This window comes from Astatotilapia calliptera, chromosome 15 (genome assembly GCF_964374335.1).
Source record: "Astatotilapia calliptera chromosome 15, fAstCal68.1, whole genome shotgun sequence".
NCBI classification, from domain to species: domain Eukaryota; kingdom Metazoa; phylum Chordata; class Actinopteri; order Cichliformes; family Cichlidae; genus Astatotilapia; species Astatotilapia calliptera.
Window position 1 is genome coordinate 38,496,105 of NC_137436.1, and position 19,779 is coordinate 38,515,883.

The 19,779-nt window shown below is 41.0% G+C and overlaps 2 protein-coding genes across 2 annotated transcripts in view; both read right to left on the reverse strand.

Moving 5' to 3' along the window:
- psmd1 (proteasome 26S subunit, non-ATPase 1) overlaps positions 1–4,951 on the reverse strand; it is a 36,795-nt gene extending 31,844 nt beyond the window's left edge. Inside the window, exons 1-10 of the mRNA XM_026194258.2 lie at positions 4,765–4,951; positions 4,153–4,196; positions 3,821–3,894; positions 3,347–3,516; positions 2,982–3,190; positions 2,692–2,835; positions 1,482–1,708; positions 1,106–1,166; positions 339–467; positions 107–195 (exon numbers count right to left, since the gene is read on the reverse strand). Of these exons, the coding sequence (XP_026050043.1) occupies positions 107–195; positions 339–467; positions 1,106–1,166; positions 1,482–1,708; positions 2,692–2,835; positions 2,982–3,190; positions 3,347–3,516; positions 3,821–3,894; positions 4,153–4,196; positions 4,765–4,780 (1,163 nt within the window). The 5' untranslated portion in view covers positions 4,781–4,951. The remainder of the gene's footprint in view (positions 1–106; positions 196–338; positions 468–1,105; positions 1,167–1,481; positions 1,709–2,691; positions 2,836–2,981; positions 3,191–3,346; positions 3,517–3,820; positions 3,895–4,152; positions 4,197–4,764) is intronic.
- Positions 4,952–5,941: 990 nt separating this feature from the next.
- LOC113037627 (uncharacterized) lies at positions 5,942–8,234 on the reverse strand. Its single transcript, XM_026194897.2, has 3 exons — positions 7,348–8,234; positions 6,728–6,826; positions 5,942–6,629 (listed from the first exon to the last, which is right to left on the reverse strand). The coding sequence occupies exons 1-3, from the start codon at positions 8,111–8,113 to the stop codon at positions 6,532–6,534; spliced, it is 963 nt and encodes a 320-aa protein (XP_026050682.1). The 5' UTR covers positions 8,114–8,234; the 3' UTR covers positions 5,942–6,531.
- Positions 8,235–19,779: the final 11,545 nt, after the last annotated feature.

A 19,779-nucleotide genomic window follows, 5' to 3' on the forward strand; every position in this document is an offset into this window, starting at 1 on the left:
CTACAAGAACAAAAAACACTGGGGTTATAGTCACTCGAAAACAACACGTTTATCAATATCCCTCTGTAATCTTTTCAGTGTTTTATCATCCTCCCAGCACAGTTACCTGAGGAACTGGTCACTTGTGGTTCCTGTGTGCATGAAGGAGTTGGCTATAACCGTAGCTGTGTGGCACACTGAATTTCGAACCGCGTCCTGGAGTAAAAGGAGGCACAAAAATCAGGGAGTTTCAGGAAGTGGTCGCTACGGCACATTAAGTGACCTCAAGCAAAATGCAGTTCATCTGGTTGTAAACAATCTTCTTCAAAACTGCACATTACACTGGCAGCGAACGTTACCTTTGTGTTTTTCAGAATCATTAGATCTGTATTGTTATTTCGAATTAAGAATTGTAGGTGAAGCTCAATGGCCATCTCCCCACTCAGGATCTTGATCATCTTTGCATTCTGGTCTTTGGACTCATCTTTCTGTAAAAAGACAGAAGGACAATGTGACAGGATATATTAAAGGCAGCAAATCAGAGTGTATTTATTTAACCCCCCTCCCCCAAAAACCCCCCCAAAACTACTGTTCAATTGATTTTCTTCTTTCTACTTTCAACTTTAACTTGAAGTTTTATATTCATTCCTCCCTCCCAGCATTCAATAACACTATCAAGACTGCAGCTAAAGGCCACACTGAGTTAGTATTGATATTTAGTAAGGTAGTACTAATGATGTGCAATCTGCATTTTTTCTTTGAACTTTTCTTCTCGACTTTGAATGCTTAACTAGACTACACTGCTATATATACACTTGGCAAACACGATTCTGATTCTGACTCTAATAAACTCCTTTTAACTCGCAGTATATTTTAGAATTCCTCATCAAGTTTCAGGATTACTTTTTGTTATTCCTGTGAGAACCGTGTGGCTCTAGACTTTTCCAGATGATGCCAACGCAACCAGTTTTATGTGCATGTATACAAACTGCTTAGCGTGACTGTGATTGTTAGCCTTGATCACATGACAAAGCTGTACTGATTATGGTGAACATGCTTTGTTGTGCAGGCTCCAGTTATCAAAGATATACTGCAGTTAAAACCCCCAAAAATCCAAACTGCTAACCGTTTCTGCAGGCTTTCCAGCAGGTGAGCTGCCAGCTTTGTCATCGGTCTCCATTGCATCACTATAAAACATACAAGAGACAAGTTTCAGTCTGTAAGATGTGTGTGTATTAGACTCAATTCAAACTCAATCTTTTGTATTTCTTTACTTTAGTTTGGTTCATTTCAGAAGGTTTAAGATGCCCACCAGAAACTTAGTGGGCTTTATTCTCACTGACAAAGGGTCAAAAGGTTTTCCCACAATACAGCATTTTAAAATAACTCTTCTGCAGAGAAATGCCTTAAATCAGAGCCACTATCTCTGAAAAAGCCCAAGACCTATAAACATGAACCAAGACAAAGTGCTTCAGAATTAGTCACTCTTTGTCCCTGCCTACCTCTCTTTGTCTGGCGTGGGCACAGTGCCTGTATTTGTGGAACCAGGGACTGCAGGAATAGGTGTCCCAACGGTACGCAGGTTCTGAATGACAGAGGACAGAAACTGCTGGCTGGCACTCTCATAGAGGTCAAAACAGATCTGGTAGGCCATTAGCAGGTTGTCCTCCTTCACCAGCTTCTCCAGGATATCACTCACAGCCTGCGGATCATCCAGGAATATCAGGCACTGGAGTGGGGAGAGAGAGAGATAAGTGGAGAGGGATGTTAGTTTGAAATAGTTTGGGAAAATCTATTAAATTAAAGCTGTACATGTGATCAACATACAGCAGTACTATCAACTATTTTAAAAATCACACAAATAACTCTGAGCATGACTCAGGGCAGATGTTGGCTTGGTTGACTGATCGTTAGAGATTCTTATCTAACAAAAAATACCTGCTATAATGGGCACCTTTTTCCTCTTATTATACCAGCTAGAGAGAACGCTCATCATTTACTGTTGTTTTTTTGCTATAAAGTGAACTTTATAGCAAAAAAACTCTCTGGAATCATGAAGATTGTGATTACATATAAATTTTGATCTTATCATTTGGAGTTTTCATTTTTCATAACGTCATTTTAGTGGCTTTCAGCAGCCTTCTCCAGAGACATTAAACCTAACCATAACTTGGCAATCTTTGGATGCTCCGTAGAAACCCTTGGGTTTTCACCTGGCATCCAGATTCATCTGTATGAAGGAATTATGCTTGCCAAGAAACATATAAATTGGAAGTCTACCTCTTCTACGAAACTAGATTAAGGATGTTATCTTTTCTACAACTGGAAGAATTATGCATGTGTAAACCAGATATTCAGGGGAGATTTAATAGGAGATGAGGGCCTTTTCTTCAATAATACCATATTATCTCTTACAAGCTGTGATCTTTACTTTTTTCTCGGCCCCATAAGATGCAAAAATGTTTTTAATATATTTTTGTTATATTCTTGACAGGTTTTCTTCATGTTTGAGAACTTCGAGAGTCGCACTGTCTTAAATTCCCTCCGTATGTTTTCGTGCCTGAAAGCCTTTTATTTCTTTTCTGTGTTTGTGTATGCTGTCACAAACAACAAATCAATGGATAAAACATTGGAGGGGGAAAAAAAGAAGTGAAAGCACGATCACCCGCGCCAGTTTCCTTGGCTCAGGTGTTTGAACAATTCATTTGTTACCTGACAGACATTGATGAAATCGGGTTTTTCCAGGTTCATGTAGAGTTTGACCAGCACCCTCAGCACGTCGTTACGGAACTTCTTGTTCTGCATCAGGGACATGCACACCTTCAAGCTGTAGGCAAGGAGGCCACTCACATCATTCTGGAAGGGAAGTGAAAAGAAAGAAATTCTTAAGATGAAACGTTAATAACCTTGAACAATCAACAGCAGTAACCAAAGCGTAAATCTTATTAAAACTTGTTATAAAGATCCAAAATAATCTCAAGTTAGCAGAAAACTGCACTGACTGATTCTAAGATGGTTTTCTCAAACATGTCCAGACGTCTTGTTTCCAGGGCGATGCCAATGGCCTGTTTATACTTGTGATCGTCAAGGCAACGCAGGAACATCTTGTTGACAATGCCCTCGAGACGGGGGTCTATGGTTTTCTTCTCTTCGCCCTCTGGCAGCTCGGTATTCTCCACCCGCAGCTTGGTGTAATGGTCGATGCATTTGGCTGCATCCACAAAAATAACAAGTTATGTAGGTAAATATATTTATTTCATACATACTTTTCATTAGAAAGCAACGGAGGATAAACCTTACGTCCAACATTACATCTTTATTTTACTTTGCACTGGTAAGAAGAGAAGAAGTCCCCCCCCCCACTCACCAATGATGGTCTCCACATATTCTGAGTCATCTGTGACACTGAAAAGATCTCCTGCACCAAGAGCATAATTTAGAGACTCTTCAAAGGCTCCAAGATGGTAGAAAACCTTGGAGGCCACCAAGGCTGCAAATTCTCTACTCCGGAAAGACTCATCCTCATATAGGACTTCACTGTGAGGAGACAACAACAAGTTACATAAAACAAAACTGTCAGGAGCCATTTTTCTAATCACCATTGAGTAAATTGTAGATCAGATCAGAGATGATCAAAATCATTCAGTTCTGCATTTATTACTGAACTATGAGGGAGCTTTGAGGGAGAGTAAATACTGATGCCAGTGTCTCAGCATTTACAGGGAAAGTCAGTTAAATCTTTAACCCTACAACAGACATAGAAATAAACAATGAGCTTAAGTTCCTGCTGACTTATGTTACAGTACTGTAATAACTATAATATAAGCTCTTCGCTACTTACATCTTATCCACGGATCCTGAAATCTCAGCCCAAAAGTCATTCACAATGGCATCTAGCTTGTGCAGAGCAAACTCCTGCAAGAAAAACAGACGTGTTGTTTAAATATTCATCTTTGTATTCACTTTTATGTAATACTGCATACACCAAATGAGTTTACATTTATGTCACGTAGAAAATTAAAACATTGACCAAAACTTGATGGGCCACACTGACAATTCATAAAAGTCAAGAGACTTTATCTCTGCAACTGTATCTCTTGTGGTGAGATAACAAGACATGAAAATCTCCCGTTACCCGAATATTCAATTGACTACCCTACAGCCAACTCTTACCTTAAGCTGGGGCTCATCCTCATCAAGGAGAGAAATAATTCCAGCTAGAAAACAAAAGAAATTATTAAATGGATGTTTACTTCATAAAATCCAAATACTTTTCTTTTGATCCAACGGTCATTTCAAATACTAAATACATTTGCAAATCAAAGACAATACATTCTAAGAATACATTACATTACAATACGGTCTGAGGAGATACAGAAGCTTATTGAGGATCAAATATAATGTTAGCCCAAAATCTGGCAATTTGAAGATTGTTTATAGCAATACTAAGATGACAGCAGCATTTAGGATGTATTCAAACACATAACGTCATCGGAAATTACGTCTCAGATGAAAGCAAAAATGAACATGTTTATCTATAAAGATCCATGCTGTTGCCATTACTGTAATTTATTTCCGCTTCCTCCATTTAAACAGCCTTGTAGTGATTAAAACCATTTCTGAAGCACGGGAAATCCACAATGAAATGTGTTTCTCCTTACTATAACTACTTTAGTAATTTTATATGTGATCAACGGTCTATGGTGGGCTGCCAAGTACTAGCCGTGTGACTCAGCTAAATCAATGGCAACGGCTAACAAAATAAAGCTACCTTTAACTACTTACCGGCAGATGTTATCATGATTGGCTCTTCGGTCCCTCCTCGGTCCCGCGTATCCTAGTGTGACGGCGAAATTTCGTGTGATTTGTGAGAAGTTAAAGAAAAGATTTGCAATATTTGGATATGTTTAACCACCGAACTGAACGCAGCCGCTGCTAACTTCTTTTTGTTCAACACCGCAAGTCCCTGTCTGAAGGACCCTCGGGTTGGCCAGCTGTAACTATGCCTGATTAAAAACGTAAAAAAATCTATACAATTCACGCTGGATTCATCAGTTGGACCAACATATTCCAGTTTTATAACTAATTAACATAAAGATAACGTAAATATTATTTGAAAAAATGTGGGGAATTTGTAAATGTAGTTGAATGTATCCGATTTTTACACTGGCACCTCAAATGGCGACCTGCCAGCCCAGCAGCTCTTCTACTAGTGTTGGGATTTCCGACTCTTTTTAGAGAACCGGCTCTTTCGGCTCTACTCACTAAAAAGATCCGGTGCTTTCGGCTCCCAACCGACTCTTCAGGTTGTTTTGTTGCTTTAATTAATTTATTATTAACCATAATATAAAATTATGCACAAAAGGAATTACTATTGTAAAGGATTTCAACTTTTAACTATTTAAATTTTCAGCTTTTTCCTTTTAAACAATTTTAAAGTGAAACAACACAAAACACTGCAAACCACAACACAATTAAATATAAATTAAAATATGAAAACAAAAAGAAGATACACATTCTCTGTCTTATGGGCCTGCATGAATAAACTTTCTGAATCCTTTATCATCTGCAACTGCACAAGGCTCGTGTGCGGAGTGGAGTGGAGAAAAAGTGCGAGAGAGAGGGTGAGAGAAAGAAAAAAAAACAAACCCCACGGTTCCCAATAAGGAGTTGGCTCATGTCGTTCACTTCAAAGAGGCGGCTCTAAGAGCCGTTTCATTCGCGACCGACACATCACTATCTTCTACGTTTCTGTCAAGACAAGGCAGGTCGCTTACAAACAGTAAATTAGCACATCTGGCCATTAAATGAAGATCGTGGAAGCCAAGGGGCGGCGTGTTTTTCATGCAAAGTTGTATGACAATACAGCTTTCGATGACTACTAGTTGTCACCCAGGCAGTTTTTACTTTATTGAAAGAATAGGCAAGGAGTATGTGTTTTAAAACAAAGCTGAACACTCAGGCAAGTCCAATGATGTTTATTTAAAGGGATGAATAAGTCAGTAGGCTACATAAATACAAGTGACATAAATCTCGTTACAAATATTGGTGGTCCTAAAAGTTGTCTCTAAGACACAAAATCCTAATGAAAATGAAAAATAAAATCTTAAGTAAAGCACCCAGGGTCCCTGTTATCCAATTAATACGGTTTTCCGGAAAATTAGTGCAGTGCTTCTAGGCGAGAACGTGACCTGGATTCAGGTAAACTGTGCGAGATTTCACATTTTAAGGCTTTTATCATGTCAGTTGATTTTGTTCTTTAATTCCCTGTATTTGATATACACAAGTTCCCTGACAAACAGTGAGCCAGGAATCAAGTCCTGTATCATTTTATAAGAGTACTTATGCTGTAAGCCGTCTAACGCTTTCTCAACACGTAACAAACTAATGCATGTTTCAAACCTGACAGTGTTTAGGTGGCTTTGACGTGACAAGAAGTATGCTGGCTCATAAGAAGTGGGTCCCTGAGCATCACAAAGAAAAATTGTAACACTGTAGCAAAGCACTGAGGTCAGCTTCTCTTTTCACAGTCTAAAAAGCACACAGGTTACATTAGCCGTCTCCTCCAGATGGATCTCCATTCAGAGTTGGTCCAGTAGACAAGGCACAGGCTTTCAGAGGGATGCCCTCTTCTGCACTTTCAGCGTCACCTGAAAAAAGACAACTTGTGAGCTTGCAGTGAAAATAAGTGACTGCAGGACTGTGGTGCAGTTCAGGCATTTCTCTGCTGAAGTTACTTTGCAGCTACCTCTTTGCTCGCTGCTTGAACCTCGGTCTTCTCTTCTCCTGTGGCTGAACCAACGTTGCAATGGCCAGAAAACTGGGTTCCCTTCATCCCTAGTATTATCTGAAAGGCGATAAGAAGCGTTTAACAATGTGGCAGCTTTTCTAAGGGGGCGACCGTTTTGTGAATGCTCCCATTGTTTCCTGGCCTTTGCAGCCCTGCCTGGGAAGAAAAATGTGTGCAGTGTGGTCTTGTGAGTGTCATGAAGTGGCCTACACAAGAGTGAGCTCTCTCATTAAAGTACATTAAAGTATGTCCTGTATGGACTTGAATTGAAGTAGTGCTCATTGGTGAGCATATTATGAGTAGTGGAGGCTTCGGTATAATAGTTAACATATTATATCTTGGACAAATTATGCTGTTTGCCTCTTGCTGATCTAATATGCTGTACATTGTACAATATTCCCATGCTGGCCTGGTTAAATGTGCCAGGGTTCAAACTCCATGTTTACAAGCATGTGTCCTGCTGACATGGGTGTGTGCGGTTGTTGCAGATGGTCACACTAAAACATTTTTTTTCCTACACACTGCATGAAATAAATAAGCTTTTCTGAGGTTTTGCTACAAGTGGAATGTGTGTACACCTGCTGCTTGAGATGAATGTATAACTCTGCAGACGTTTTTCTTGATGCTGAGCATTAGGGTGTCTGTCTTCGGGATGAAGCAGCCGACCCATATCGCCTCTGATGCATGGTTGTGGAACACCGAGCGGATCAGACGCTCCAGAAGCTGGGCGCACCGGCGCGTCTCGGCGCTCTCGTCGGTTGTGTGGATTAATCCAATCAGAGCTGGCCGAGCGATTGTAGCGCGTTTCGTGCGTGCCTTTACATCCTTGAGGATCTCTTTTAAGCACACCTCGTTTGGAGCTCGGCCGATGAAAGTCTGTCTGAAGATGAATATGATGACAGGGGAGTCTATCGCTCGCTTCAGGCTGTGACTGTTCGCCCTCCTCGTTGCTGTCCTCTGAGCATTGCTACTACCCGCTGGTCGTCTCTTTTTCTCTCTGTCCTCTCCCAATTCCAAGTCCTTGGGCCTCGCTGTTAGATAATTTTCATTGCCCTTTCCAGTCTCCGCCTCGCTGGAAACGTGGTTTGTACTTGCTTTACCGCCATGATCGCTCGTCGGACTTGACTGGGGGCCACCATGACCGTTTGCCACCAGACTGCCGTCGTGAAACATGTCGCGTACGAACTCCTGCAATATTTTGGCGTCATCTCCGTCCAAATCTTTACTTCTGCAGACATCACTCACCAAATAAATCCTCTCGCTACCTCCAATTTTCGCTATAGCCTTCTGAAACTCCCTCTCCTCGTCCGGTAGCGTGTCCTTCAGTGACTCCTCGTCCGCCATCCTTGCGCAATTTAAGCTGCGTCGATCTGTTTTATTTACATGAATCGTCAATCCATTGCCGGAGGGTGAACCGGTGAAACTTGTTCACGGTCATCAGCGGGAAGGGGGTGTGTGTGTGTGAGGAGGAGGGTGGGGGGGATCTACTCGCATTTGTATTGGCTGATCCTTTTAGTGGGCGTGGCTAACCGTCATTAACCAAACGACAGTGGCTTGATAATGAAGTTAATCTTTAATGGATAACTAGACAGAAATACATATTGGAAATACATTACTACCAATTATCCTAGAATATCATTTAACAGCAGTCAGAGGGGATGAAAGGGGAAAAATAGTACAGTTTTTTTTTATTTTCTAAGAATTTCTTAGAAGTATTGTGGGGTAAATGGTGGATATTTAAACCTCAGGGTGTAGACTTCACTTTCTTTATTCCCACTATTCACATGGAAAACAGTCTCGACTTCTCTCCAGAGTCATAAATTCTTATCTAAGTGGAAAAAAAGAAATGACAGAGAGCACAAAAGTTTATTTGTCTGACCCACATTTGATAAAACAGCCCATTTCTGGAAATATTTGACTTCATTATGAGATCAAAAAATGACTTTCACACTCAAACTCCTCTCTACTTCAACAAGCTCATGAGTACTTCAGACTAATCCTTTAATCCACCCACGTTTGTTCCTCAAATTAAAAGGTGCCGTCATCCTAAAATGCCATTGAGTTCATTAACTGAAATCCAAATGGAATAACTTCATCTGCTGAGTTTGTGTGAGATTGTTTACTGATGGATAATAAACTATAAAGTTGGACCAAAATCAATGCAGAGGTTTCAGCCTTTGACCTTTAGACTAGCTGAACACTGATTAGGTGGGTGGTGCACTTGCTTCGTCATGTCTTTGCAGTGTAACTGAACAGTACAGCTTTAAGTGTTTTTTAGTTAAAACCTGTTATGTACAAAATACACACAATACTGTTACTTTTTATGCTTATAGCACAACCACCAACATTTCTCTTCCAGCAAATTCAAGGCGTACATTTCAACACTTTGGACAGTTCCCACACTACGTTTGTTGTGTATGCTGGAGTCAGTCTACTGACCTTTTCAAACCATAAAAGGAGAGACTCGGGGTCAGGAAGCCCACTTTGACCAGAGAGAGAGACACAGAGACACAGGCGAACTGCAATAACATGAAGTCCAAAGCAAAATTCAAAACAAGAAATGGCACTGTTATCACCCTTGAAAAACTTTTTACATATTGTTGAAAGAAACCTCATTTCCAGATAAAGTTCTGTGCAGAAGTCTTGAGCCATCCGTCATCAGCCTTTCTAAATTTCTAAAATGGCAGTGATAACACAGTTTGATTAGTCTGAGGAAACTGGAAAGGCGAAGGACCGAAGAAGACGCTGAACATCTAAAAATATCTACAACAGATTAAAAGCAGTTGAAAGTCATGCCAATGAGAGATAAGAAAAAAACAAATGCCAAATTGCACAAGAACTGCACTGAAAATCAGTGCAACATGCTTTACGGATGATGAAGCCATATTTGAGAGGTTTTTTTGTTTTTGTTTTTTTTGTCAAATCATCATCAGTATGCATGGAGGAGGTCAGAGGACCAAGGGCACCAGTAAAATACAGTGGAGGCTCTGTCATGGGGGTCTTGTCAAAATAATGGAATTATGAAAAAAGGAAAGTACCATCAGATTTTGATCCACCATTCAATACAATTTAGAAAACATCTGATTGGCAACAGCTTCATGTTTCAGCAGGAAACGGATGCCAAACACGCTGCAAATGCAGTAAAAGCATACCTGGATAGACAAATGTGTGCATCTGGTTATTAGATATTGAAAATAAGCCTGTTTATTTACTCTTCTTTTTACATGCCTCACTGTAACTCTTCAACACATTTTCTTAAAAATGAAAGAAATCAACAGCTTTTCATTCCAGCTTACTGACTCAAGTCAGGTCACTCATTTCACGAGAACATGATGCTTTTTCTAGTAATAATAAACCCAGTGATAAACAATGAGACTTCACTCTTTCTGCACTCTGAACGCAGCTGGTCTTTAAAAGTATTTTTCCTCTGAAAGTACACAGTTATCCTGCAACATTTCTTCTTGTGATTTTATTTTCGTTTTTTTTAATCATGTAATAAGAAACTTTGGAGTTTTTCTTATTTCTCTTCTTCCAAACACAATATAAAAATTGAGTTTTTATGGGGGTTGGAGTGGATTTATTCAATAGAGACAGAGGACATGAGTTGAATGTGAGCAGGCCAATGACTTGCAGTAAAGGGGACACGCTGCTCAGGTCAGTCGAGATAGTCTTTGTTTTGCCGCCATCTTGTGGATAAATGTTTTACCTGGGTGCAAATTTTGTGCTCATGAGGTTTTTTTTTGGCTGTATGAATTTTATCTTAAAATAATACTAACAGGAATTTGAGAACAAACATAATCAGTGTATATTTTTTCTCAAATTTTCTTTCTTAAAAAAACAATGTCAAAGTAAGCAGAGAGAAATGTCACAGGTGAATTTGCTAAAAATGATTTTAAACTATTCATTGAACTGAAGAAATTCATTGTAAGTTTCTCAAGTATGGCATGAATGAGAACTTACTGATCCACCTTACAAAGATTTGAAGTGAGGATAATGTGATGTCGTTCACATAAGTTAGGTGTGGCTCAATGGTTACAAAGAGAGGGGAGGTGATCCGGGCTGAAGCGGTTGATAGGAGCCAGAATATACAGGGCAACTACAAGTAACTGAGTATCCCAGAAGCCAGTGGGAACCGTGATAAAGACGCACAAAGGCGAGTCACAGCCAGGTATTAGGATCTATAAGCAATGGAAAGAGGGAGCCACAATCCAGGATGTAACAAAAAGCGCCTGTGAATACATCAAGACGCCTGCCCAAGATGAGCTGCTCAAGAAAGCCTCAGGCAGCTGAACAGGAAGAGGAACTATCATGGACGAGCAAGCGCTTTGAGAGAAGACAGATGAGAGCCGTTCAGGATGTTTGGAGGCAAAACTGAGTCATCAGCAGGTGTAGAGCTTCGTCTTGCTCTGTGGACGTCCTTCTCTGTCACATTGGTTTCATATTGACTCTGCAATGGTGCCAGCAATACTCTGGACACATTTCAGAGAAGACAAAACATTTCATTGCAGTTTTAACACTTTTAGAAAACAAACTCTTACTCTATACTGTAAAGCTTTGCTAATACTAACTAATATGGACCTATGTTTTCCTTGAGGTAAGTAAGGACAGACCTGTTGAAGAAGAATTCTGCAGGAGTGGTGAGTCACCCAGTGATGTGGAGGCAATTCCTCTCCGTGGCCCTGATTTCCACACATGACACAATTTGTTTAAATGCACTTTAAATCAGCAGAATATCACTTAGAAACTTCTCTGATCCTGTTACTCCACAAATGTTTAATGTTAGCCACAAACTAGGTATATTATAATTAACACAGTATGGATTTTAACATTCCAGATTATAATGGGAGAAAAAAAACAAAGAAAAGAAGAATAGCATGACAATGACCCATTTTGTTTTAGGAGACAGTTACTGAATAATTGCAGAAATTTAAATTCTATAAAACTGCATCATTTCCTTCCTTTTTTCCAGCTTTTCTCATTTTAAGTAAGGTACTTACAGTTTATTTTGTGGTTTAGGATACATCGATTATCAAACAGCTCACCTTGTTTGACCCTTCAGCTAGAAATACAGTCATGTAAAAACTAAGTACACCCTTACTGTTTCCATAGGAAATAAGGCAAAGAGTGAAGCTAGGTGCTGCTAATTAAATGTACCTGATTAACTGATCATCAGCAAATTCATCTCAAGGTCAGAACATGCAAACCTCAGAGAAAGTGCAAAATACCCAAGAGCTACATCTAATATTCCTCAAGTTTCAGTTAACATGTTTAATGTTAAAGTGCACGACAGTTAGAAAAAGACTAATCACGTATGATCTGTTCGGAGGGGTTGTCAGAAGAAAGCCTCTCCTCTCTGAAAAGAACATGGCAGCACAGCTTAGGTTAGGAAAATTACACCTGAACAAACCACAAGACTTCAGGAACAATGTCCTTTAGACAGACGAGACCAAAGGTAGGTTTGTGGTAGGTTTACATCTCTCTGTGCACCACCACGGTGGATTTTAAACAGTCAATATGGGATTGAAGTGAAGACTTCAACTTTAATTCAAAGAGTTTAGCAAAATTATTGGATCGACTGTTTAGGATTAACCGCCATTCGTTTTAGATAGTTCCCCATGTTTAGAGGCTGTTTTTCAGGGTACAAGGTTACTGATAAGCAGCGCAATGGGCAGGTGAGTTATTTGGTATCTTTTCATCAAAACTTTCAATATGAGGTGCAAACAGAAGTTAATGCAAGCGAAGGAGACCATAATTAGGCTAAAAAAACAAAAGAAAAGAAAAAAACCTATCAGAAACATGGCAAAAAGTCTGGTGTGTGAAGAAAAATTGTGCACTAGCTCAGTAACAGCAAAAATCCCGAAAGACCACAGATGGATGATGACAGAATTATTTCCATGATTAAGATAAAAAACCTTAGAACATTTAACAAATCAAGAACACTCTTGAGGAGGCAGGAGTATCACTGTCAAAGCCTGAAATCATAAAAAGTAAAGAAGACGAAGAAGAAAAGTCCTACTCTTATGTGGATATGCTCACATTTACAAAGACAAAATCAAAAGCCAGAAAGAAAATCTGTCACTTGTTATGTGTGTCCCATATAATACAGTGGTTCTCAAAATTTTCAGGCTTCCTTCACCCCCAGCACATCACATAACCATAGGGCAAGAATCCAAACTGAATATAGCCATTATAGCGCCACTATATACTTTTTTGCTGCATAAATCATCTCCTTTCAGCTTTGGTAAGGTGCTCACTGATGTCCAACTCAACCCCTCTCCCTCCAACTGGTATAATTTTATAATTTTATATCCATAGCTGATAATTTTTAATTAAAGAATTTATCACACCAGAATTGGACACTAGAAGTGTGGAAAATGCTGCCCTGTCTGACAAGTCTTGATTTCAGCAGGACATCAGAATTTAATGTGAACAACATAAATGCATGGAATAATCCTGCCTGTTGGTATAGTGGTGTAATATGTGGGGGATATTTTCTTGGCACACTTTGGGCCCATTATTACCAAGTGAGCATCATTTATTCTCAACTGGTTTCTTGAACATAAACGCTGTGATCTTCTGTGGCCTTCATAGCCACCATAGAATGGACAATTTACATCATGGATGTGCAGCTGACAAATTGGCAACAACTGTGTGATGCTATCATGACGTTATGGACAAGAATTTCTGAGAAATGTTTCCAGCACCTTGTTGAATCTGTGCCATGAAAAGTAATGGGCAGCTCTGTAGGCAAAATGTGTATTCCTAAATTCAGACCTTAAAAACAAGCATGACTTTTATGCATTTCTATCCAGAATTAAGGCGGAAACATTTGCATATTTTTACTGCAGCAGTGAGTAAGTTTCAGTTTTAGCGTTACAGTGATGAATTGCAGAAGGCAATAAAATAAAAAAATAAAAGCCTTTGGATGGAATTTTCGTCAGCATTAAACATTTGTGCAGACTTATGTCCACTAGATGGCAGTATTTTACAACTAAGGGTGATATTTTATACACAGCCTGGCCAAGTCTCTGGTAGTCAACTACCACCCAAGAAGCATCATGTACTGCATTTCATTAAATATATCACCCAGCACCATTGCGCACTGTTTTGCTCAATGAATGTCAGAGCGGAACAAAATATTCAGTCACTCAAAACAAGCTGCGTGGAGTAGAGGAATAATGAATACAACGAATGAGTAAATGGGATGCACATTCAGCGTCTGAGCCATCTCGTCTTATTTGCGGTGTCATTACTACAGGATGACACATCACTCTTTGAGAACACCCTGGCTGTGTGTGTGTGTGTGTGGACACTGGCGCACCATCTGTTAGGGCTTTGGTACTCGGTTTAGCTGGTTAAGCTGTTGATTTGTACACTGATCGTCAGATATGATTCAAACCACGCAGACGTCACTGATTTCCCTGCAAACGTCGTTTGTCAATTTCATGGTCTACCTCAAGTGTCATTCACATGTCAGCGGGCTGACAGTAAACGCTGCGGCTGTTTGGGGGGAACTTCAGGCATGCGTATGACTGAAAAAATGAAAGACAGGCGGATGTGCACTTGCGCGTTTTCTGCGAGTTGTGCTCAGAAGTTGCATTGTCGAAGGTAATCATACGTCACCTCTGCGCTCATATAGCTGGTTTGGTCCTTTGGAAAAAACAAAAACACGTAAACAACTAGAGGCTGCACTCCGACACCAAACACCCCGGTGCTTGGTGCAGGGGTAAAGTGCAATATTTTAGTACTGCATGAAGTATTTGTGCTATTTGGTATTATTCTCACAGCTGTACCGGCTAATTTGCAGATTAAGATTGTACGTAGCAAACTTTTGATCTGTGTCTCTTATATCACAATATTTTAGTGATTAAACCTAAAGACATGAAGAAGTAAGTAGTTACTCCTCAGCCAAATACAACAGAAATATTTAGCTAACACATTAATGCACTGGTCATCATAATGACATGTTATTGCGGGTGGTGTGCTTAAAAAGTGCGTTTTCCGTTTTGATAACTTGCGTGTAAATTATGCTATTACGGTAACTTTTACTTTGCTAAAAGGCCCTGAATACTTATTCTACTACAACACAAAGCTGAGCACTGACAGATGAAGTGAATATTTATCATTTCATTACCTTGCGTTGCTCTGCTCCAAAACTTTGGGTACTAGCATTTATGTGGATATTACTTTCATTTGTACACACCTAGGTAACAGTGCTCCCCAACGGCAGCTGCCAGCAGGACATTGTACCACGCTGCATGGCAAAAACTGGCCCCCAGAGTATCCGCAATCTTATCTAGCGTCCACAAGATGAACCAGAGCAAGTTTGATCCCAAGAGGACCAATAAATCAGAGCTCTTTAGTGAGATGAGGAGGATTTTCTCAACATTGGGCAAGTGGTTTTAATGTTGTGGCTGCCTGGTGTATTTTGGATGGTTTATTGCACAGACACGTGTCATTATCATTGTGAATGTGTTGTAACCTCTTGAAATGTCTTGGTTACAAGATGTTGCCATCACATTGTGTTCTTTAAATGACTCCTATACGCCACCATGAAAATACATTTAAATGTCAATCAAATCACAAAAGTGAGTTAAGGAAATTTTGAAACCAGCAAAATGATGACTGCACTTTCAAAAATCTGTCTCAGCATTTCCATATTAAGCCTGTCTGCTGCCGTTGGTATTGCCCCTCGTCTTGGCCACCTTGCTTGGAGTGTTATGAAGGCTGGTATGGCAGCATGTTGGTAACAACAACTGAGATCTCTAGTTTGGATTAAATTACACAGTTTGGACCATGAGAACTGATAATGCAGTCAGTTCTTAACTGTAACTGTGGCAATATGGCCACAAAAAGTCAGTAAAAAAGTAAATAAATAGAAATACACAATTTTAAGATTTGGAAATGCCCGCAAGCGGGTTGGAGCCCATTTGCTGGTTGGACCCTTTGTTGGGTCTGTTTTGACCTGTGAACTATATGTTGACACTTGAGATCTGAATATATGTTGCAGTAAAAAATAAAATAAAATAAAGAGTTAGCGCTGCACAAAAGCAATCAAACAATCAGAAACACACAAAGAGGTCAACGGTCATTGTGTTACAAGTTAAATCATAGGTGCCCTCTGGAGCTCGGTTAACCAAGGAAAAGAAAAAAAGAGAAAACGCAAGTGTCCTCCAGGAGCCCTGCTACTCCTCCGTCCAACCTTTCTCCTGGGCTTAGCCAAACAAACAGTCCACTGTAAGCAACTTTTCCAGTCCAGTGGGCCTGGACACAGAGGACTTGTCCACACAGAAACCAGAGGTTGGGGGTGGGAGCACAGATGGCTACACCTTGAATACGTCAGACTAAACCCACGGTGCGTGACAGGTCAGGGGGTCAGCAAAGTTGACTTGCCACACAAACCTGATTGGATGAGAAGAGAAAGGGTCTGCATGACCTTCCTGAGCCCAACCTCTGAGATGCTGCTCCTGTAACTGTAAAACACTGGAAAAACCTTACAGAAGCTGCTGGACGAGAACAGGAAATAAAAACACACGTTTCACTACGTAACTGCACACAATCACCTTTGCAGTGACCGATTAGATAGGCTTATTTTTGTATTCAGTTAGACTCAGTGTAACAGTGCAAGAACCAGGTTCAGATTGGCTTTAATTTCAGCGCTGAACATGAATTTTTATCAGCTGTTTAAATGTGAAACATTCTTTATTTTTCTCACTTTCTTACCTGTCGGCTGTGATTTCAGCAAGCTTAACGTAAAGGTGACACACATGCACACCTTTTCAATCCCATCAGACTCTGACATTGTACAGTTATGAAGAATTTACATAATAAAACAAAGAGGACATGTCATTTTTGAGGTAAAGGCCTTGTCTGAAAAGAACATATATATTTTATTTTGCAGATTTAAAAGCATAAAAAATGTCACAGGACCTTCAGCTGTGCCACAGAGTTTTATGATGCAAATCTCTCCGATGAAAAGGTTTTGAAATGCAGGCCTTGGCCGCGTTAATTGAATTATCTCTACTGAGCTGGCGGCACAGAGTCACATAAAGAAAGGCGTCAGAGAGGAATAAGAAAAGGCAGTGACCATGGCCAACCTTCCCCTTCAGTAACTAAATATCACTTTGTATTTTCAGAAGGCCCACGGTTGGGAGAAATGACGCACAGCACAATGAATTAAAAAGAGTGACGCAAAAATATTCCATGTAAAAGTGCCAGTTGCACAAGTATTCAGCTGCTTGACTTCTAGAAAGTGAGGACTACATGTAGCAACATAGCTAATTCTCCAATTACTACCTCCTAATTGCTGCCTTGTGAATAGAGGTTAAAGAGATGACGCAGTGCCTCCCTGGGTGCTGCTGACTGGCTCTCTGCCAAAATGTCATCAATCCTGGAGCCTAATCGAGTTATCATATCAACAAATCTCCCATCAGGGGCTCGTGGTTGACACTCCCAAAGAGACGCTCAGAGGGGGACGACAAATTTCTAGCAGCAGGGCACCAGGAGAAACAGCCTGCCTGCCCGGGGGACCATGAAAGCTACCTGCAGCTGCTGGTCAACCTCCACTCTGGGATGACACTTAAATGGGACACTAAAGCACCGATCCTGCAGCCTCGGGCGTCTAGTGAGAGCCAATGTGTTTGTGCTTAGAATGCACAATACGTGGCATCTTTCAGAGTTTAGAGGGGAGAGTGGTGACTGTGGGACCCCTGCAGTAGTTTGAAGGGACCGGGGTCAGATTTTTAAGAGATGTACTGGCCTCACCTAGGGAGAGGGTTAATGTACTGTTAATATGGGGTCAGATATGCCCCTTCACAGTCTTATATCACTACTGACAGCACCAAGTCATACATTGGTGCTATACAGCTGAATTACCGTCTCTGTTCAGAAGAAAAACCTCCGTAAACAAACAAAAAACCCAATCTCTATTCAGCGGCTTCCCTGAATGACTCAAGTGTCTTAAGTGATAACAGCTGAGAAGAAAGTGATCAAATAAAAGGCATTTCAGATGCCTTTGATCTGCTGTGATTAGGTTTATTAATGATAATTATCTGAATGTCTTCTGTTTGTATTGATTTGAATTCTCACTCTGTGTTTTGCACATAACTGGCTAAGTTTGAGTAAATTAGTAGAAATATACTCAAGTAATTAATAATTTTATTCAATAAGGCTGAACACGTGAGTCAGACCCATGAATCAATGTCAAAAACAAGATGAGCTTGTCAGAAACTCGAATTTCACATCTCATGATTAGTTTGAGGTGCTGACAGAGCAGAGGCCTGAAAGCAAACGTTCCCTGGATGCACAGGGGTGTCAAAATAAGGTGATAGGGGTGATATCTGGCTCAGCACAGATCCAAATGTTTGCCTCCAAAGGCATGCTTACTTACATATCCGCGCATATGCACGCACCTTCTTATGACTCACACCCCCATCAACAATGCTGAAAGCTGAGATGTCATCAAAGGGCTTTTGTTGTGAGCCCGCGATAAGATTTTTATCCTGCCGAGGTGCTGAGATGTGGCCTTGTAAATCACAGAGCGGAGCCTCCGACCCGCTTTGCTCGTTATTCCCTCTCATGAGCCCGTTAATCGAATTACCTATTCATCGAAAAGTGGAGAGTGGACTGAATTAGTCTCTCCGCTCTGTTACCTCTCAATCTTAAGAGTCTCCTTAGTAGCGTGCTGACTAGTTTCCATTGTATGTGGCTGTGTCTCTAGAGGCCTGTGAGAGTGGAGGGGTTGGGGGGGACAGGGCAGGTATGGAGCAGCCCACAGGGGGGCTAACCTTTGACCCTGATCTGGAGAGGGACTTGGGTCTATCGAGCAACACAATACTTCCAGCATACAGCCCGCGGTGGCTGCCTGCTGCTACCCACAAAGAAGCCCTTTGGTGGGGTCTCTCTGGGCAGAAAGGCCCCCTGGAGCGCTGACTGCCATCCGGAGGTTTTTCACGGCTTTACCCCCCATCTGTGTCCGGCCTTCGCCTGGAAAGAGTGGAAAAACTCAATAACAGAGAAGATACAAGAGACACAATAGTCTTTAGAGAGTATCTTAACCCGCAACAAACAGTGTCAACATCTGTGAGGAGGCAACGGATAGACAGACACAGTGTCGGCCACAGACAGAAAGGGTCCTTTCCTTGTGGGCAGTCACACTGAAAAGGCTACAGTGTTGTTTTGTTGTGCATGAGAGGGATTTGGTCCCCGTCTCTTTTCAGCTGCAGTTGAACCACACTGTGGTCCCGGTGAAACGATTTTGTCTCGCTGGAGAGCCGGGGCAAAAGATGAAGCAAAGCTTCGAGAGAAGGGCCTTTCTTCACATGACCCGCTCCTTTGGAGGGGTGAAAAAGATTATTGTCGTACACATCAAGCAAAAAAATGCATCAAAGTCGGCGGAGAGTGTGGCCCGGATTGAAAAAGCGAAGGGTTGATGTTACAAGGAGGGGATGAACATGGACCCATGTAGCGTGTGTGTGTGTGTGTGTTTGCGGAGGCCACACACAAGCCCAGACGCGTGGGAGTGTATTGGATCCTCGTGGGTTGTCTGGGAAAGACACTGTCCTTCTCTCTCTTTTTCTGTCTCATTCTCTCCGAAGCGTGTGGTCTCCTCTCATGTGAACACACTGCCAGCATAAAGGATCTCTTCATCTTTCTTTTTGGGCTCTCTTTTGCATCCCGATGTAAAAAGGGTTTATTCACCGAGGCCACTGCGTCTAACTCCCGCTCATCTCAATTTATCTGTTACTGCCAATTGGACCTAACTAGGAGCTTGTGGTAATCCAGGTGCTTATCATTAATGCTGCCTCTTTGTGGTCTGTGAGAATATGAGAGAGCAACTATGTCATGTTCCTGCACGTCTGCAAGGGCTTCGCCAAACCATGCGTCTCCTTTATACAGACTCTTCGTCAAATCACAATGTACAGTAACCCATAAATAGCTCTCAAGTGCTTATATTACACCGCCACTGCATACAGACCTGCCAGACTTCTGTTTCTTCACCGACACATGGT

Bases quoted from the DNA above. Each gene is read 5' to 3' on its own strand.
- LOC113037627 (XM_026194897.2), bottom strand. From the start codon at position 8,113: ATGGCGGACGAGGAGTCACTGAAGGACACGCTACCGGACGAGGAGAGG. The intron at 6,827-7,347 runs GTGTACACACAT...ATCGCCTTTCAG, and splicing joins ACATTCATCTCAAGCAGCAG to ATAATACTAGGGATGAAGGG. The intron at 6,630-6,727 runs GTAGCTGCAAAG...GTCTTTTTTCAG, and splicing joins TTCAAGCAGCGAGCAAAGAG to GTGACGCTGAAAGTGCAGAA.